Source organism: Thunnus albacares, chromosome 5 (genome assembly GCF_914725855.1).
Source record: "Thunnus albacares chromosome 5, fThuAlb1.1, whole genome shotgun sequence".
NCBI lineage: Eukaryota > Metazoa > Chordata > Actinopteri > Scombriformes > Scombridae > Thunnus > Thunnus albacares.
In genome coordinates, this window is record NC_058110.1 from 18054388 (window position 1) to 18072212 (window position 17825).

At 41.4% G+C, this 17825-nt stretch overlaps 2 protein-coding genes across 8 annotated transcripts in view; one reads left to right on the forward strand and one right to left on the reverse strand.

Annotated features, from left to right (window-relative positions):
• The window catches only part of fmnl3 (formin-like 3), a 31941-nt gene extending 27748 nt beyond the window's left edge, over positions 1–4193 (forward strand). For 4 of the 7 annotated variants that reach the window (XM_044352206.1, XM_044352213.1, XM_044352210.1 and 1 more), the window contains 2 exons: positions 567–679; positions 2182–4193. In XM_044352206.1, coding sequence (XP_044208141.1) covers positions 567–658 — 92 coding nt within the window. In that variant the 3' untranslated portion in view covers positions 659–679; positions 2182–4193. Of the gene's footprint in view, positions 1–566; positions 689–1165; positions 1210–2181 lie in introns of all 7 variants that reach the window. The other 3 variants (XM_044352212.1, XM_044352207.1, XM_044352211.1) reach the window with 3 other exon arrangements.
• Positions 4194–5631: 1438 nt separating this feature from the next.
• lrp1ab (low density lipoprotein receptor-related protein 1Ab) overlaps positions 5632–17825 on the reverse strand; it is an 89439-nt gene continuing 77245 nt past the window's right edge. Inside the window, exons 61-89 of the mRNA XM_044352205.1 lie at positions 17427–17615; positions 16847–16995; positions 16489–16582; positions 16253–16369; positions 15970–16089; positions 15734–15856; positions 15513–15638; positions 15269–15385; positions 14508–14614; positions 14234–14366; positions 13956–14078; positions 13709–13831; positions 13463–13600; positions 13200–13337; positions 12925–13044; positions 12530–12816; positions 12255–12433; positions 12045–12151; positions 11739–11858; positions 11454–11630; positions 11080–11220; positions 10440–10613; positions 9679–9840; positions 9244–9415; positions 8471–8572; positions 8130–8203; positions 7950–8043; positions 6936–7080; positions 5632–5868 (exon numbers count right to left, since the gene is read on the reverse strand). Coding sequence (XP_044208140.1) covers positions 5731–5868; positions 6936–7080; positions 7950–8043; positions 8130–8203; positions 8471–8572; positions 9244–9415; positions 9679–9840; positions 10440–10613; positions 11080–11220; positions 11454–11630; positions 11739–11858; positions 12045–12151; positions 12255–12433; positions 12530–12816; positions 12925–13044; positions 13200–13337; positions 13463–13600; positions 13709–13831; positions 13956–14078; positions 14234–14366; positions 14508–14614; positions 15269–15385; positions 15513–15638; positions 15734–15856; positions 15970–16089; positions 16253–16369; positions 16489–16582; positions 16847–16995; positions 17427–17615 — 3989 coding nt within the window. The 3' untranslated portion in view covers positions 5632–5730. The remainder of the gene's footprint in view (positions 5869–6935; positions 7081–7949; positions 8044–8129; positions 8204–8470; positions 8573–9243; positions 9416–9678; positions 9841–10439; positions 10614–11079; positions 11221–11453; positions 11631–11738; positions 11859–12044; positions 12152–12254; positions 12434–12529; positions 12817–12924; positions 13045–13199; positions 13338–13462; positions 13601–13708; positions 13832–13955; positions 14079–14233; positions 14367–14507; positions 14615–15268; positions 15386–15512; positions 15639–15733; positions 15857–15969; positions 16090–16252; positions 16370–16488; positions 16583–16846; positions 16996–17426; positions 17616–17825) is intronic.

Consider the following 17825-nt stretch of genomic DNA (forward strand, 5'->3'; position numbering starts at 1 on the left):
TCAAAGTGTTTTTGTTTGTAGAAAAATAGAAAAATCCCAGTGAAAATGGACTGGGGGTTATGCAGCGTGCATTTTTTCAGTGTACCACTATGAGTCGCCCAGGTGGGATGTTTTAAAATCCTACATGAAGGGGCTTTAATGGGAGAAGAAGCAGTATCTACAGCCTCAGGATAGCACATAAGCTAACTGATGTTTTTTGTCATGGTCATTAATCAGTGCTTAAAAAATGTTAATAATGTAAATGTTGCATTAATGCCATTTTTAGTTTTGTTAATAATGCCTCCATGCCACTACTATCAGAGCTGTAACAGCTAATTGTGCAACTGATGTCACTCCAAGACACACTCAGAGCGTCCTAATCTTATTAAAAACCTGCCCTGAGGGATTTACGAGGTCCTCCTCCATAGATCTGTGCTGCATATAGAAAGGACGTTTTCTCAGGTTCGGTCATACAGTCTCCTGAATGAAATATGAAGGTGGTCCAGTGTTTCCTCCCCCTCCCCCAAAAAGCCAGTGTCTCAGGTGTGACATGTTTTCTCTCCCTCCTCCTCCTCCTCCTCCCCCAGTACTGAAGAGCGTGCCCTTCACAGCCCGCACTGCTAAACGCGGCTCACGGTTCTTCTGTGAAGCCAACCTCTGTGACGACGCCAACTGCTAGCCCTTCCCCCCTAATGCCAAGGTTGTCCAGGTGTCTTTCGTACGCCTCCTGACCCCACTGTGCATGCAGCATGATCCCCCCCCAAACCCACCCAACCCCCCTGTGTTCTACTTCAGAAGACTCCTATCAAGCGTCTGGTGATAGGAGTCAGCCAAACCTCTTTGCCTGGCACAGAAAAAAAAAAAGTTGTACAGAGTGTCTTTACAGAGTATTTTTTACGTGTGAAAAATATGCTGGTACACTCGTAGTACAATCAGATATAACTGTGATAAATTATCAAGTATGAGCATTATGCATGAAATCTAAAAGGCTGTGCATTATTTTGGCATATTTCTTAACATTTTTTCTTTTCATGGAGATAAATTCAATCTTAACATAAAGAGGTTTGGCTAATTTACTGGTTTTATCAACATTGCCATGAGACTAACTTGTTTGGTGTTGGTTTCCGGCTAACATGTTTACTCTTCTTTCCTCAACCACCACTTTTTATTCTACCCCCTCCTCCAGCTGAAAAGAAGATTAATGACAGTATTTCCCACTCCTAAGAGAGGGTAAGGAAGGTAGCCTGGCTGAAACCTGGCCCGCTTGGCCCTCCAGCTCCTGTGTGCTGCTACAGTGATGTCAGCTGCTTCAGCAAAAAAAAAGATGCTTTACAGCACTGAGATTTGCTTTACTACACAACAGAAAGACAGATAATTGAATGATTATTGGAGAATTTTTAAGAAGTCTGTTACAGTATGTTTATTCAGTTCAATATCTTTTGCCCCGACAGCCATTAAAACATGAAATCAGTTTTTTTTAAGTGTTAGCATCAGGGAAGAATCCCCTTTTCAATGCATAACTGTTCATTTAATTATAATCAACATCATCATCCTCACCCCCTCCTATGTGTTGCATGTCGTCCAGTGTTCATTTACCTCTCACCTGTCAACAACGTCCGCCATGTTTTGTCTTTGCTAACTGTCAACCGCGGTGTGCTGAACAGCTATTTGGTCAACAGGCTCTAGAAAAAAAGACACACAGTGAGTCAGATAAACACCAACACAGTCTGTGTCCAAAATTTGTTACAGATCTGAAAGGTTTTCGTTCACTTTAGACAGCTTGATTGTTGCAAACTGAAGAGCTTGTTGACCATCTTACTGTAACTGGAATAATGATGCCTATCATTGTTTACTGCTGCATTATTAGTGTCAAAACTACATTCCCAAAGCCTTGAATTTCACATGCTGTCAGCTGAAATACAAGGTTATGGGAATGTGTTGTTCTGTGTTTATTCTGTATTATATATGCCCTTATTTGATCATTTTATATTTCTAATACACAGTTAATACAGTTAAGTTTAATTGCATAAGTTTTCTAACACTGGGCTATACTGCAGTATATGTCCTAGTCATTTATGGCTTTTACCACAAAAAAGAAATTAGAGAAAGTAGAAGCAAGTTTGCAGTTTGACCTCTGGATCCTCTAACATGTGTGTCCCCTCCGCCCTGTCTCTCACCCCCTCTCTCCATGCATACTCACAGATCTCCGAAACCAGCCTTTCCTGCGAGCTGACGCGTTGATCCGGAGCGGTTGGAAGAGACCCTAAACCACTTATTCGTCACTTATACTCCCCCCTCCCCATTATAACCCTCCTTCCCTGTGTCCCGACGGTCCATCTCAACCCTGAGGCTGCAGATCACAAAGACTGAAAAGAGGGGACAGGACAGAGCCCTTGTTTTAGCTGGGTAATTTATTTATTTATGGAGGCCCTTTACAGCCACTTTAAGTGAGCAGGCATCATTGCAGAAGCACAATGGGTCACTCCTCTTTGACTGCGAGCGAGAAAGACTTTCCCTGCTCTGTTTGAGCTGAGACCAGTCAGAGGACATACAGGTGAGGTGAATTGAGGACTGGTGGACCATAAAGCAGGAAGAACACTTTCACTAATAAGTGCCTGCCAACATGAGGATCTTATTCCCAAGACCATTAATTTCCTCAGATTATGCAGTCGGACAGTAGCAGGACTTAGACTGGAAGGCAGCCAAGGGAAGATGCCAACTCTGCTGCTGGGACGTTTGCCTTCAAGACACTTGCAAAACCTTCCTCCAAATAACAGAGAAGCTTTGATATGACAATGAGACATTTGGGGACCGTTTCCTCACATTAAGCCACACATCACATTTAATCAAGACTTAATGTTGACAGTTGTTTCTTTAGATTTCAATCGCATATATATCTGGGGGTAAAAACTATAAGATTCTTACTTGTTCTTATGGACGAGCTAGCCAAACCAAAATTTCTCGAATGTCTCATGTTTTGCTTAAGAAGTGCCTTTTGTGTAAACAGTGTTATTTCTTGTGAGTCAGCCATAATTTGTTTATTTTACACCTTTCATTTGTTAAAGATTGTATTTTTTATTGCCTTGTACTATAACATTAGCCTTATGATACTGAAAAGAATATGCAAAAGGTGAAATTTCCAGCTTTAAAGGCACACACAAACTAGAAGGTTTGGGGACTAATGCAAAGAGGAAAACTTTGAAGATGACTCTTTTTATTTACCTCTCTAGTACATCAATGCATTTAAGCTCATAACAGCTGACAAGAGAGTCGTTGTGTTTTTGTGCCTTGTCCAAGTAGTTGTTTAAAATTGAATGTTATACCCTGACAACACTTTCTGTCACATTTTCAAGTGACATTTTGGAAGTGACTGAAGAAGTGTATGAAGAAGATTCCACATGGACTGCTGTTTAAGGGCTCAGATGACGTCGGGTTGACCGGCTATATGTGGTGATGGATGAAGGATATGTTTAAGTTTTGTTTTTTGGGGGTTTTTTTGCCTTTATCTTAATAGTGATGATCCGTTTCCTCCTAACAGCTGTTGAGACTTACAGACTATGTTCAGATATGACATTGGCACAAAGGGACCGACCATCTTTACACTACTTAATTTGGCTTAACATTGTATGACACTATTCTTTAAGTGGACATTTATATTAATGTACATTCAAATCAAGAAATTTTCTTTCTAGAAAAAATGATCCATGATATTGTCTATTGACTGAAAGATGACACTTCCTGTTTAATAAATAAATAGATTATGTAATAACTACAAGACTGTCATTACAGTGCAGGAGTATTAAAGCAAAAGGCTGCTGGTCTTTCTTTGATGAAGCAACATTCAAACAAGCAATTTCTCTACATGTTCATGTTTTATTTCTTAACTTTTTTTTTTTAAGGATAGTTGATGTTAATTTCTGATGTTTTCCAGCAACAAATAACGAGCCTTTCCTTTCCATCTCTCCAAATGACGGACAGAGCCACCGCACATTTCTACTATAAAAATCCATTTAATTTCTTATATCAAAAAGAAATAGAATCATAACAAAACAATCAGAACCACAAATATCCATGTGGGTTTTTGCCACCAAAAAGAATTTCTCCAACTGAAAGATGATTGTTCTAATTTACATGGTCAGGTGAAAATCTAACAGAGCAGGATGTAATAAAAAAAAAAAAAAAAGGGAAAAAAAATACTGTTAACAAGTGAGGGGCAATGCCAGAGTGTTTCCTCTAGGATGGGTGTGTGTGAGCACCATGCAGAGTGATATGGCAGGTATGGTTGATAACCTCAGTTAAAAGCAGCGTGGTGAGTAGTGTGACACACAGAGAGAGCAAAAATTTTAAGACTAAAAACCAGGCAGACAAATAGACAGATGGTTAGCGTTAGCAGCAAGGCAAAGGAATTAACAAAGGAATGCTTATCAGGAAGCTGATCAGTCTCCTTCCTGGGAATGCACTTAACAATGAGCATTAACCTAAATTACATGTCCATGTAATTACATACAATTTAAAAAAAAAAAAAAAAAAAAAGTTCAATTCAATCTCCCACAGAAGTACGTACCATCAAACGGTCGCCCTGGCCTTTCCTGAAAGTACATTTACAATCAAAAGACAAGGAACAAAAGCTAAATGCAACCATTCTCAGCTAATTTATTCATCGCAGATTATTTTTTTCAGTGATGACCGGAAATTCACAGAAGCTTGCCGTCACTCCCAGAAAGAACTTTCTAGAACAGTTTAGGAGCAAAAATCCAGCTCCCGTCCAGAGTGTCCTGCAGTAGGCTAAACCAAGGCCACGGATATCCATCCCAGACTTTTCATCCTGGAATGTGGACTTTTATTACAATCATCTTCATCCAGCGCACTCACACACCGCCTCATTCATTGCTGACACAACGTATGTCAATTGTACAATGACTTTAAAAAAAACTGTTAAAAAGTACAGACTGCTATTTGTTACTGATGTTTGTATTCCTGGGTATATTTTCAAGACACTTTGTTAATAGGTTTATATATATGCAAATATATATATATAACTTTAGTCTGTGCAAGGAGGTAAAAGACAATCACTTGAATGTAGTTCTTTGAGACAACAGAACATACACTGTCTGCGATGCTGAGTCCTCCATGTGTACATGTGTGCAGTTAAACAACATCTCATGTCTCCCCCAGCCTCGGTCTCCCTTCAGACCTCCAGCAGCAAACGTACATATACACATAATGTGAAAGACTGAGCCGGACCAGCATCCAGGAAGCATTCAGTGAGCACTGACATTTCTCCTCTCTTTCATGAACAACAAAGACTTGGCAACGTTTTCTAGGATGGAACAATATTCTTTTTTTCCCTATACAATTCATACAAAAATAAAAAATTAAAATTGTTCCACTGCCATTTGTATCTCTCTATCTTTTACATTTGCACAGAGGTAGTGGCTATATGCGTGAGAGGGGAGGGAGAGTTGTGAGGAGGAGGTGAGCAAAATTAAAAAGAACTGAATAAATGTCTATAAAATGGTTCCTTTTCGTCACCAGAGGATTTTTTTTTTTGTCAAAGAACAAAATATAATACTGCAATCACTTAAAAAAGTAGTCCTTCATTTTATACATTTTATACAGTGTTCTCGCTTTTTTTTTTTTTTGTTGCTTTTCTTTTCAGTTGGTAAAGGCATAAGATGAGAGAGCTTGTTGGCTCAGCACTGGGTTGGGCAGGGCAGGGCAATGTTGGCAGAGTTCAATGTATGCCACGCTCTACGCCAGCGGGTCACTCATGTCCTCGTCGCCCTGGGAGAGAAGCTCCTTCTTTTCATCCGTGCTGGCCAGAGAGTTGCGGCTGTTGTGGGCGCCCATGTACAGGGTGGCATACACTGGGTTGGTGAAGTTGGTGGGCTGCAGAGCAAAGAAAATTACATGTTGACTCAAAGAGCAGGAGAAAAGCAGGGATTTCTTTTTGCGTTTTGTGCTTTAAAGGGGCAGTTTACAAAAATTACAAAAAACATTTTCTCTCTTAAAGGGTCCGTTCACTCAAACAACAACGCAAAAAACATTTTTCCTCTTACCACTTGAAAGAACCACGGCAGATAGTTGGGTTTTTTTGTCCTGTATGTTTATTATGTCGTATAGTGTGACTGCCAGCTCTGGTTCTTTGTTTCAGGAGATCCAATCGCCAGCTCCTGACTAATCAGTGGCACCTGACCAAGCTCCAAAAGGACCTTTCTCCACCACATTGTTTATTCTCTGTATTTCCTTTATATTATTTACTTAAAGGTACCCTGGGGAGTTTCTGACCTCTTGTAGCACTATGGAGCTGTTTTTCTCTATGAGTGGATTCCTGATTTGGTTGTCTCATACATGTGCACAAGGACGCACAGTGATGTGATACACAGCCCTGCCAATGGTTTCACACTATTCTGATGATCCACAGGTGGCTGTAATGCACCAAGAAATACAGCAATGTGCCAGCAAAGGCAGGGAACAAGAAGATTACAAGCTAGCAAACATGGATGTAAACAATGCAGGATTAAAAAAAAAAAAAAAAATCGGCTTTGAAAATGTTTTGAGGATGGAAATGCATTCCACACTTTGGTTAGATCAAGGATATAATGTGTTTTTCATGAGTAACACTCAATGCAAACATAACTTTTATTTGTTTGCAAGAAAACTCCACAGGGCACCTTTAATAAACTTCAATTTGGCTCCCCTAACTTTGTTTACTCCTCTGTGTTGTTTAACCTTGAGCCAGGGTTGTAACAGGTTTTACTGGCTCAGGTTTTGACACATTTGAGTCTGAGATTTCTTCTACCACTTCAATACAAATTGGGATCAAACCATTCAAAATATCTTTTTCAAAAACAATGTCTTGGTTCTTCACTTTGAACACTTCACTGGAACTACTTAGTACTGAGTGTAACCGGGTGAATGGACCCTTTAAACAGGAGTGTGTTCAGCTGTGTTACCTTCTCTGGGTCCAAAGCAAAGTCTGAATCCAGGAGCTCCCCAGCATCATCGTCAGGGTCTCCCTCATAGATCTTATAGGCAGGGTTCCCAATCTCAACATTCATGGCTCCATTGGTCATTCGGTGGTGCTGGAAACCCTTGGCACTACAAAAACAAAACGAAACACAAACTAAGTAACCATCTAAGAAATAAATGTAGATGCTACTCGTCAAAAACAAACTATTTTTGGGAGTAACCCTAAATTACACATTTCACATTTCACAGTGGCTAGAAAATGATCAGAACTTGGCATAAACCAGGTACTGACTCAGCACCAGCAACATACAACCCACACAACCAAGACAACACATATTATAGGTTCTCAAATGAACTTTTTTTTTCAAAAGACCATTTGATCAAACCCAGAGAATATACTGCAGCATGTCTATTGTGGAGAATGCTGGATTTTCACATTGCAAATATTTGGCTGTTTGCAAGCATATAAACATGATTCATAGATGCACGTTTGTATATTTTACTATGCAAGCACATAGCATAAGCCTAACATTTACACATTTAAACAGGGGAAGGTATGGAGATGCAAAAAGGACGAAACAGTTCAATTGTTTGTGCATCGCCAGCAAAACTATTTCAGAAGAGAGTCAATAGATTCCTGTGTTGCTGGGTGGGAAACCCCGTGGGAGGCAAACAGGAGGCAGGCAAGGACAAACGGACAGATTTCCACACAGGACTAACAGAATGGACAAATGGACTGACAGACAGCATGGTCAATCTGGCTGGATATTAGGGAAGGGAGGGTACAGGATTTGTAGGGTCAACAGGTGAATTATGTAACCCTATGAAGTTACCGCGAGCACTGAGAACGAGATTTGCCCGGCCATAGAGACCTGGGAAACAGGAAATAGATGGTTATCAAAAGGTAAGAGAAGCTAGATAGCATAGGTGTGAGGAACAGATGAAAAATGGAGTTTGAAAAAAAAAAAAAAAAAAAAGTCTCTGAAACCAGGACCTACCCGCGCATTCTCCGCTTGTACCAATAGATGGCACCAACCACCAGCAGTGCCAGTAACAGCAGCAGAAGCACTGGGATGACGATGGACGTTGTACCTGCAAGTGAGCAAATAACGTGAGCAAATAAGACCAAAGTGCATGTTTTATTGACAAAATTCTCTACTAGGAAATGTGTGACTCACTTCCACTGGAAGCAGAAGAATCTACAGGAGCAGCTGCAACCTCACATCTGTATCCCTTCCATCCCGTAGGACACCTGGACACAATGAGCCAGAGTTACTAAGTATGTGTGTGTTGATGTGTGCCAGTTTGAACCACAGAAAAAGAGAGAGACAGTAGATGAAGGTAAATGCTAGGTTGGATCAGCCGGAGGTTAGGGTTAAGGTTAGGGTTAAGATCTCATGAGAGTTTTGCAAATTGTCCTTCCGGCTGATCCAATCTAGCACCAACCATAGATGAATGTGTGTGTGATTAGTGAGGGTTGGAGGGTTGGTTGGAATGGGGGATGGTTGTCATATCTTACTTGCACTGAGGGAGCAGTGTGCGAGTGTCAACTGAACATTGTCCGTTCGAGCAGTAGTCCAAACAGGAATAGCAGCTGGGTTGGGTCTGACCATTGGGACAGCTAAACACAAACACAGATAAAAATTAATTAGACTCCTTAATAATATCCTTTCAGAGTCCTGTTATAGCAACATCTTGTTTTAGAATGGTATGTTTGAAAATCAAATAAGGGTTTTATGTTCAGATATCCCCAAACTTTAGGCCATGTAATGTGCTTTTTAATCAGTGTAACCTGTATACAATGATGTCTAACCTTGTCCATTTATTACTCAGCAGTCCAAAATAAATGTTAACAAATATTTACACATCTAAAGCCCTACTCACATGGGACTAGTATTACCTGGGGACCTCTAACAATTTATAATAATTGCAGAGGTCATGTGTGATCTTCCATGTCTGTAATTTGTTAAGTAGAAATTCCACTATAAATTACCTACCATATTTTGCCAAACACAATCATGTGATATATATAGTCCCCTGCGAATCGGCATCTCTGTGATTTGTTGGTGGATGTTAGGCAGAGCTTTGACATTTTTGATTATATCCGGCGGGATAATGTCAGTAAATTAGAGTAAAACAAACAAACTTTGCTTACACACTGCACAAACACAGACATGGGGGGGGGGGGGGGGGGGGGGTTTCTAAATCACACGAGGTCCCCAGGTAATACTAGTACTGTGCAAATAGGGATTAAGTCTAATTTATTTTGTCCAAGTTTCATGGTGTATTTACCTGCAGGAAACCTCCCCTGAGGATGACGTCAAACACTTGCCCGTTCCGCAGAACTGACACTTGTCCAGCTCACACTGGTGTCCGATGTACTGAGTGGAGCACAGACACAGTTTGGTGCCATTGGAGGTTTGTAAGCAGGTTCCACCATTCTCACAGAACCCTTCACATTTACCTGAAAATGAGAAGAAATGAGGAGGAAAAAGTGAAAAAAGAGCTTTGATGTTTTGTGATTATGTGGCAATTTTACACGTAACGTTTTTTGTAAATTAAGAGGTTTGCTTACATTAGTATTATCTCAACATCACGTATAACAGATTGCTTTTTAAATGAAGTATAGCAAAAATATTTAAGCGACATATTTTATTGTCTACCTACAGTCTACAAGTAAAACTCCTCAAACATGATGTAGCAACATCTGACAGTGCTGCCACTTACTGTACTGGCATTGGTCTCCCTGGTACTCTGGCAGGCAGCTACAGGTTGGCTGGTTTCCCATGTTGACCGAGCAGTTGCCTCTGTTCAGGCAGTAGTCTTGACAAGTATGGCGGTTGCAGTTGGGTCCTGTGAAGCCCTTTGGACATCTGCAGGTAGGAGCACCTAGGACACAGGTAAGATACGATTTTAATGTTAAGAGAAATCTATATAGACAAACAGGAATCAATACAACACAAAGGCTGCACTGCATCTTGAAACATTTATTTAATTTTGTGATTTTTTTTCCAATCTCACTTTACTTTTACTAGAAATCCACACTGAATTTGTACAAAATATAATAAATCAAGCACCAGAAAAGAACCAGAAATGGGGATATGTGGAATTTATTTCCTTCATCCCTTTCCTAGACATCCAATGGATGGAGAGAAATTGTATTAACAATTTTCAGAACATGTAAAATATGTTTTTCTCAGCTGCCATCCGTAGTTTCAAATAAATGCTTCTATCCTTTCACATCAAATTTGACAATTCATGTTTTTTTTACTTAATAATTCACTAATTGGAGGTATTTTTCCACCATGGCTCCACCTATTTAAAGTGCAAGTCTGCCTATTTAATAACCTCTAAATAGAAGGTTTCCCCACCCACGATAGTTTAGAAAAACACCAGTGGAGCCAAGTAAGGAAAGGTGATCTCAACCCTTTTTGAGTTTGGTGTTGACAACACACACATGATTATGTATGAGTGTGTCCTGCTCTTACCTGTATGAGAAGCAGTGCAGGTGCCTCCGTTCTTGCAGTAGTCCCTGCACTGGTTGATCTCACATCTCTCTCCTGTGTAGCTGGGCTGGCAGCGACACTTTGCCACCTGACGGGCATTAAGGAAGCAGCTCCCTCCGTTCTGACACTGAATATCACAGGAGCCCGAGGGGGGAGCTGTAGAGGGGGGGATTCTATGTTAAACCAACATGTATGTTGTTGTATGTTGAATCTGAATATACAGCCACCAAGATATAAACCACCCAGGCGTTAGCTAAAGTGGAAGTAAGGATACGGTTGTTGCTCTGTGGCTCAGGCGTCTGCATAGGGCTAACAATTATTTTTATTATCTATTTTCTCGATCAATCGACTAATTGTTCAGTCTATGAATCATTTAAAAACAGTGAAAAATGCCCATCAAAATATATGCTAAAGCACTGCGTAATATCTTGTTTTAAAACCCCAAAATATAATGACACATCTGGGAACCAGGACCCATCAAATGTTTGGAATTTTTGCTTGAAAAATACTTAAAAGATTAATCAAAATACTTGCCAATTCATTTTCTTTCAATCATCTGATCGTTGCAGTTCTAGTCTGCATGAGTGTATATAGCATGTGTACTATATGTAAGTGGGCTTACAGAATGGTGACTGGGTGGGGCTCTGTCTCTCCACACATGTGCCGTTGTCGGCCACGTAGTTGTTAGGACAGGTACACACTGGTCCACTGGGGCTGAGCAGACACAGCCACTCGCACTTCTTCCTGTCACACGGGTTAGTCACTGGTACAAAGAGAGACAAGACATCCACTAAGAAATAATGCATGGAATGTATAAAAAAAACCACAACATTTTAAATCCTTATTTTCTCTGCAAATTATATAAAGGTTATGTATTTATTTTCATGAAAATTTACGCATCTCTTGACTTTGAATACACAAGACAAGATTATACTATATGTGTAGGAAAAGTGTAAGTCGACTCAAGAAATAATATCCTTGATATTTGACACTCACTCTCTGGCTGCTTGTAACGGTGGTACAGGACTATATCAGTAGCGTGGTTGATGCCTGTGGTGAGATTCTCCATGGGGCCTTTTCCAAACTTGTTGACCCGGAAGACAAAGTTATTGATATAGGTGACCCCATATATGTAGTCCTCAAAGATATCTATGCTAAACGGATGGAGCAGGTCTGGGAGGGGGAAAAAAAATGCAACATGTTAATGCACAATCTCTAAACTTTCACTTCACATTTCACAATATTTTTCACACAAGACAAATGTGGAGCAGCGAACTCAACTGTTTTTGATGCCGGTGACAGCAATAACAGGATCAGAGCCATCCAGACCGACACTTCCGATGACTGAGAGTTTAGCATCTGCCCAGTAAAGACGCTCGTTGAAGTAGTCCACAGCCAAACCTGTAGAGGCAGAATGAGAAGAGACTTGCAGATTAAAATGTAACAACCTTGTGATTCTGCTGGGCGGCTCCAGAGTGTAAAGCTATCTGAACTGCGGATGTGAAGCAGGCAGTTGTTGAAAGAACATGCCTGCTCATCTGACAAAGTAGGGTTAAGATAAATCATACAGCGCTAATGCAGACTTACCTGTGGGCCACTGGATCTTCTCATGAATTAGAGTTTGTCTCAGAGTCCCATCCATGGCAGCTGTCTCAATTTTAGGATGGTTCCCCCAGTCTGCCCAGTACATGGTACTGAAAGAAAACAAGAGTTCAAATAAACATTCAAAGCATTTGACAACAGAAAAAGTCGCCATGATAGAAATATATGATTGTTGCTCTGAAGCCACACTCTTACCCTCTCTGTGGATCCACTACGATGGCATAAGGCTCATCTATCATGCCAGAGACGAGGGTCTTGCAGTGCTGGCCTGACATCTGAGCCACTTCAATTACATCTCGACCAGAGTCGGTCCAGTACAGATTACCAGCCACCCAGTCCACCGCTATACCCCGAGGCATCTTCAGCTCCTTAATCTGGACATGAGCAGAGAACCATTTATAGGATGTCTGCGTGTTTGTGTGTGTGATGTGTTTGTAATGGTAGGATGTAGAGTTTTTATCCAGCATTACCTGCAGGTTTGTGATCCTGCCCTCGCTCTGCCGTCTGTTACGGTGAGAGTTGGAGGAGGATGATGATGCGGTGGACGGTCCTGGAAGTTCATAGGAGGAGATGCGACCCGTGTGCCAGTTGGTCCAAAAGATGCGGTTGGTCTTAATGTGCAGGTCCATTGCATCAATTCGCACGCTGGCATCACCCTGGAAGGTCTGCTCATAGCGCCAGTTGGGCATGCCAGGGTCCAGGCTGCGAATTTCGTTGTCATCCGCTATGTAGAGAATCTGCTGACTGCTGTTCATGTCTGTAAGGAATAGAGAAAATTTAAAATAATTAATAATCATTATGAAAGCTTAAAAATTGCCCAACAGGATAAGTAGAGTATAAAAGTTCTGGTAGTTCTGGTCCTCACTATCAGCCTTGCAGGTGTCATTGATCCTGGTGAAATACTTGTGGCAGCTGCATTTGTAGGAGCCTTTGGTGTTGTTGCAGATGTGCGAACACACTCCAAACTCCAGACACTCATTCTTATCTGAAATATGAAGAGCCAAAAGAAAATCATATTAAAATAGAGAAATATCACAGCACACCTCCTTGCCTGCAAATCAAAAACTTCCTCTATATTTCACACAAATGAGAGCCATTTGCTTTATGTCATAGCAGGTGTAGTGTTTTGTGCATGTGTACCTCTACATGTGTGATGTCCTGTCTTCTTGAAGCCTGGTTTACAGGAGCAGAAGGAGTCTGTGCCGTTGGTGACACAGTGGGCCTCGTCTCCATCGCCACACTGAGTCCTGTTACTCCTGCAGTCATTTAATTTGGTTTCTGGATATAAACACACAAACAAGATGCATCAATGCATTTAGATTTTATGTGATTCTGCTGATGCTAAACAGTTGAAGCCTCAGATCTCAGTTATGATATACAAAATCAGTTTTGACATGAGGCACCTGTCTTGCAGTTGATCTCATCAGAGCCGTAGTCCTCACAGTCGTTAAAGAAGTTACAACGCAAAGTGGAGCTGATGCATCTGCCATTGGCACACAAGAACTCATCCTTCTCACATGTGGGAACAGCTGGAGGGGCCTCTGTAGACATATCACCACACACACACACACACAAACAAGTCAGCAATCTTTAATCAAAGTTGAAGAAGTAGAGGATTTCAAAGAAATTTGAACTGCTCAACAACTTACGGCAGTTCAGTTCATCTGAGTTGTCGCCACAGTGATTAACACCGTCACACCTCTTTGACACTTGCAGACATACGCGGTCATTTTGGCAGCGGAAAGCTCTGGTGGGAGGACACTGGAACTTCCCTGAGAGCATAGAATAAGAAGACGAGAGGGACAAAGAGGGTAGAGGAAAAAAAATAGGTCAGGACAAAATATGAAGACTAGCAGACATTCAGCTCACATGTCCGATTCACAAGACTGCACTCACTGCACTCTTCTGGATTCTCATCAGAGTTGTCCCCACAGTCATCTTCTCCGTCACACTTCCAGGCGAGGGGTTTACACAAAGTGTTGTTACACTGGAACTCATCCAGAGGGCAGTGACGCCCAGCTGAGAAACCAGGAAGGGATTGTTACTTCAACTGGTTTGCGTTTTTCAGTCACACACTTCTCTCTCGTTACAATATTAATTCATTTTATGATGAGGGAAACTTGCAGACATGGTTAAAAACTAAATAACAGAATAGTGTACACATGTAAATTTACCTGAGCTGCCACAATTCTCCTCATCACTGCCGTCCATGCAGTCAGGGTCGGCATCACAACGCCAGCGGATGGGGATACAGTGTCCGTTCTTACACTGGAACTGGTCGTTGTCACACTTCAGATCACAATCATGCTGTAGAAACATCAAAGCCCGCAGGCAACCAAAGATCAGCTTTTACACTCACAAATTAATACTGAACAAATACAATTAAGCATTCACTCCAGACAATGTTAAATATCATTTTAAGGACACCTAAACATTAAGTTTCAGCACCTCATCAGATCCATCAGCACAGTCGTGGTCTCCATCGCATTTCCACCTTCCGGCAATACAGCGTCCGTTTGTGCAGGCAAACTCACTTTCCGAACATTGTCGAGGCACTACGGAAAAGGAAAGACACAATTCATGTTACTTATGATGGCATTTTTTTAGCCTTCAGCACAAACACAGGACGAGGGCTCACAGAAGCATGTGGGAGACACTGCAGGAAGTCATATGAGAGAATGAAAGGAGCTCAATTAGTTTCAATGTTATATTAATGTATTTCTAATATGCTGATGTAATTTAAGTGTTTTGTATGTGTTTCTATATACTATTATATTAAGAACAAAGTCTTGTGCAGTGGCATCTAGTGGCAAAAGGGAAACAGTACAATAAAATGAATCTATTAGGAGCTCTGCTTGCAGACTCTCACATATGGGTGGGGACAGGAGCACAAGAATGAAGAGACAGCAGGGAGGTGACACCGAATATGACTCTAACATGATGGTGGAGAAACTTACCTCTGGCTCATGCCAACAGGACAGTATGAAATGAAACAAATATCAGATGAGGTGAGATGCATCAGAAATGACAGAGAATGGATGTTAGTGCTGAACAATTGAATTAGTACACAATAAACATGTTAAGGTGCAAAGTGTGCATGTAACCGTTGGACAAGGCAAGGACATGAGTGTAAGTGACACTAGACGAGGTGAGATAACAGATGTTGACAGTGTACAGTATGAAGTTTCCAGGCTGAAAGTGAGACCTACCACACTTGTCTTCATCCGAGTTGTCGCCACAGTCGTTGTCATAGTCACACTGCCAGCGGCCCGGTACACAGCGGTTGTTCTTACATCTGAATTGGTACGGTTCACACGTCCTCTCAGCTGTACAAAATCACAGAAAATGTTATTTTGATTAAACAAAAAGAGAAAGAATACCTCCTATCATTACAAATTTGGAGACATCAACACCATTAATGTATCTAATTTTAATAGGAAAGGATATCCTCACCACACTCCTCTTTTGGTTCATCTGAAGCATCGCCACAGTCGTCCTCTCCGTCGCACTTCCAACGAGCAGGGATGCAGCGTCCGGAGTCTTTACATCGGAATTCGTCCACACCACAAGTCATCTGGGCTGGAGAGGGAAACATTTGGGGGTGGTTACATTGAGTGATGATTTTTAGGATAACTCAGAATAAAGCATATGCAAAATAAGATGCTAAGTCTTACTGCAGTTGGCGGGTTCATCAGATCCATCCACGCAGTCATTGTCACGGTCACACACCCAGACACGAGGGATGCAGCGTTTGGTGATGGCACACTGGAACTGGGTGGGCGCACACGTGACCTCGGCTATAGGAGGAGAGAGCAGATATTTAGTTACCGTCTGAAATGAAACAAAGTGAAAGAATGGAAGCGTACAGTCTATGATTTGTGGGGGGGGGCAGAAGGGAGGGTCTACTCACGGCAGTCCTTCTCATCCTCTCCCTCTCCACAGTTGTCCTGGCCGTTACAGCGGAAGATGCCTGGGATGCAGCGGCTTGGGTGGGAACATTTGAACTGGCTGGGCAGGCAAACGTGAATATCTGCAGTGCAGTTACACAGACATACAGAGAAACAAGCAGCACATATGATGCTAATCAGTAATGAAAAAACAGAAACGGCCAGATGCAGATTATTAAAAATGTAAGATAACAAACTCTAAGACATGAAATACATTAATAATCTTATAGAAACAGAGAGACATACCGCAATTGGCCTCATCCGAGTTGTCCTGACAATCGTTGTCTCCATCACATATGTATGCAGGGTTGGTGCAGATGCCTGTACCACACTGGAACTGCCCGGGTCTGCACTTGAACTCCGCTGTCATAGAAGAAAGAGCCAAAGCTTATAAAGACTGCATTGAACTCAACACAACGAGGTACCATGTTAAAGGATTTCAACACTGTATCATCTCCTCATTTTCTCTGTGAAACACTCACGACAGTCTGCTGGCTCATCTGACCGGTCACCGCAATCATCCTCGGTGTCGCACTTCCACCAGAAAGGAATGCACTTGTCGTTCTTGCAGACAAACTACAGCAAGGAGAAGGAAATTAATCAGAGAGATGATAAGGAATAACCAAAGAGCTCCACTGCTACGATGCCATTGACACAGCAGAAGCTTGTTAGCACTGGGCAGCTGGCCAGCTGTCAATAGACAATCACCAGGCATAAACAGTTCACCAAACAAGCTACAGCGAAACATCAAGATATGAAAAGCCACTTATCAGCTATAGTAATTTAGTCATATTCGCATTTATGATTTTACATGCATTTATGTTTACACATCCTCCTTACCTGACTGGCTGTGCAGTTGGACATGCAAGTACGCTGATCATTGGCCAGGTAGAAGTTGGTAGGACAGGCACACTTGTAGCCTCCTCCAGGAGAGAGGAGGCAGAGGTTACTGCAGCCTCCGTTGTTCGTCTGGCACGGGTGGTTGAGCACTGGGAAAGAGACAGGCAGAAGAGCTCTAATTGCACAGATATTTTTAAGCACAAGATTGAGGTTTTATGATATCTGGTTTTAAAACAGGAAGAATTATAATTATGTACTTGAGAGTCTATGTCTGCATATTTATATTTTAATACATAAAATTAATTCACTGCAACAGAGTCAGGTGTGTTTGGCACTACCGGTAATTTGGGAATTGGAAAAAATATCATGACTAATTAATGTTCAGTAATTCATATTTACCCCAAATTTGATACCATATGAACTTGTTTAATTAAAAACTAAAGATTCAATTTCACAACAACAAATATACACATATGTAGTCCTGTGAACTAGGACTGATATACTTAAAAGCTATTTTCTGTGAAACTCTCAAATCAAAACATCTGTTTTTACATGCTGCCTACTGCAGTGCGTCTCTTACCCTCAGGCTGGCGATAGGGATGGTAAATGTGGACGTCCATGGGCCGATGCAGGGTGCTGATAAGGGTGCTCTTGTTGGTACCCAGACTCTTGTGAGCTCTGTTGATGGACTTTGTCTCCCAGTCGGTCCAGTAGATGTACTCCTCAAACAGGGTCATGGCAAAGATGTGGGGGATGTCTTGGCTAAGAACTGCGAAACCACACACAACCATTAAATCACACTGGCAGATCAGATCAAATCTGTCATACTTAAGTTTTAATAAGCTGACTCTGTGCTTTTTTGCAAGTTGTACAATTATGTGACTTTTCCCATCAAAAAAACAGGTCTCAAATTACTCTAGAAATACAGTTATGAATGGGAACCCCAATAATAACATAATGAAGTGATTTTAGATATCAA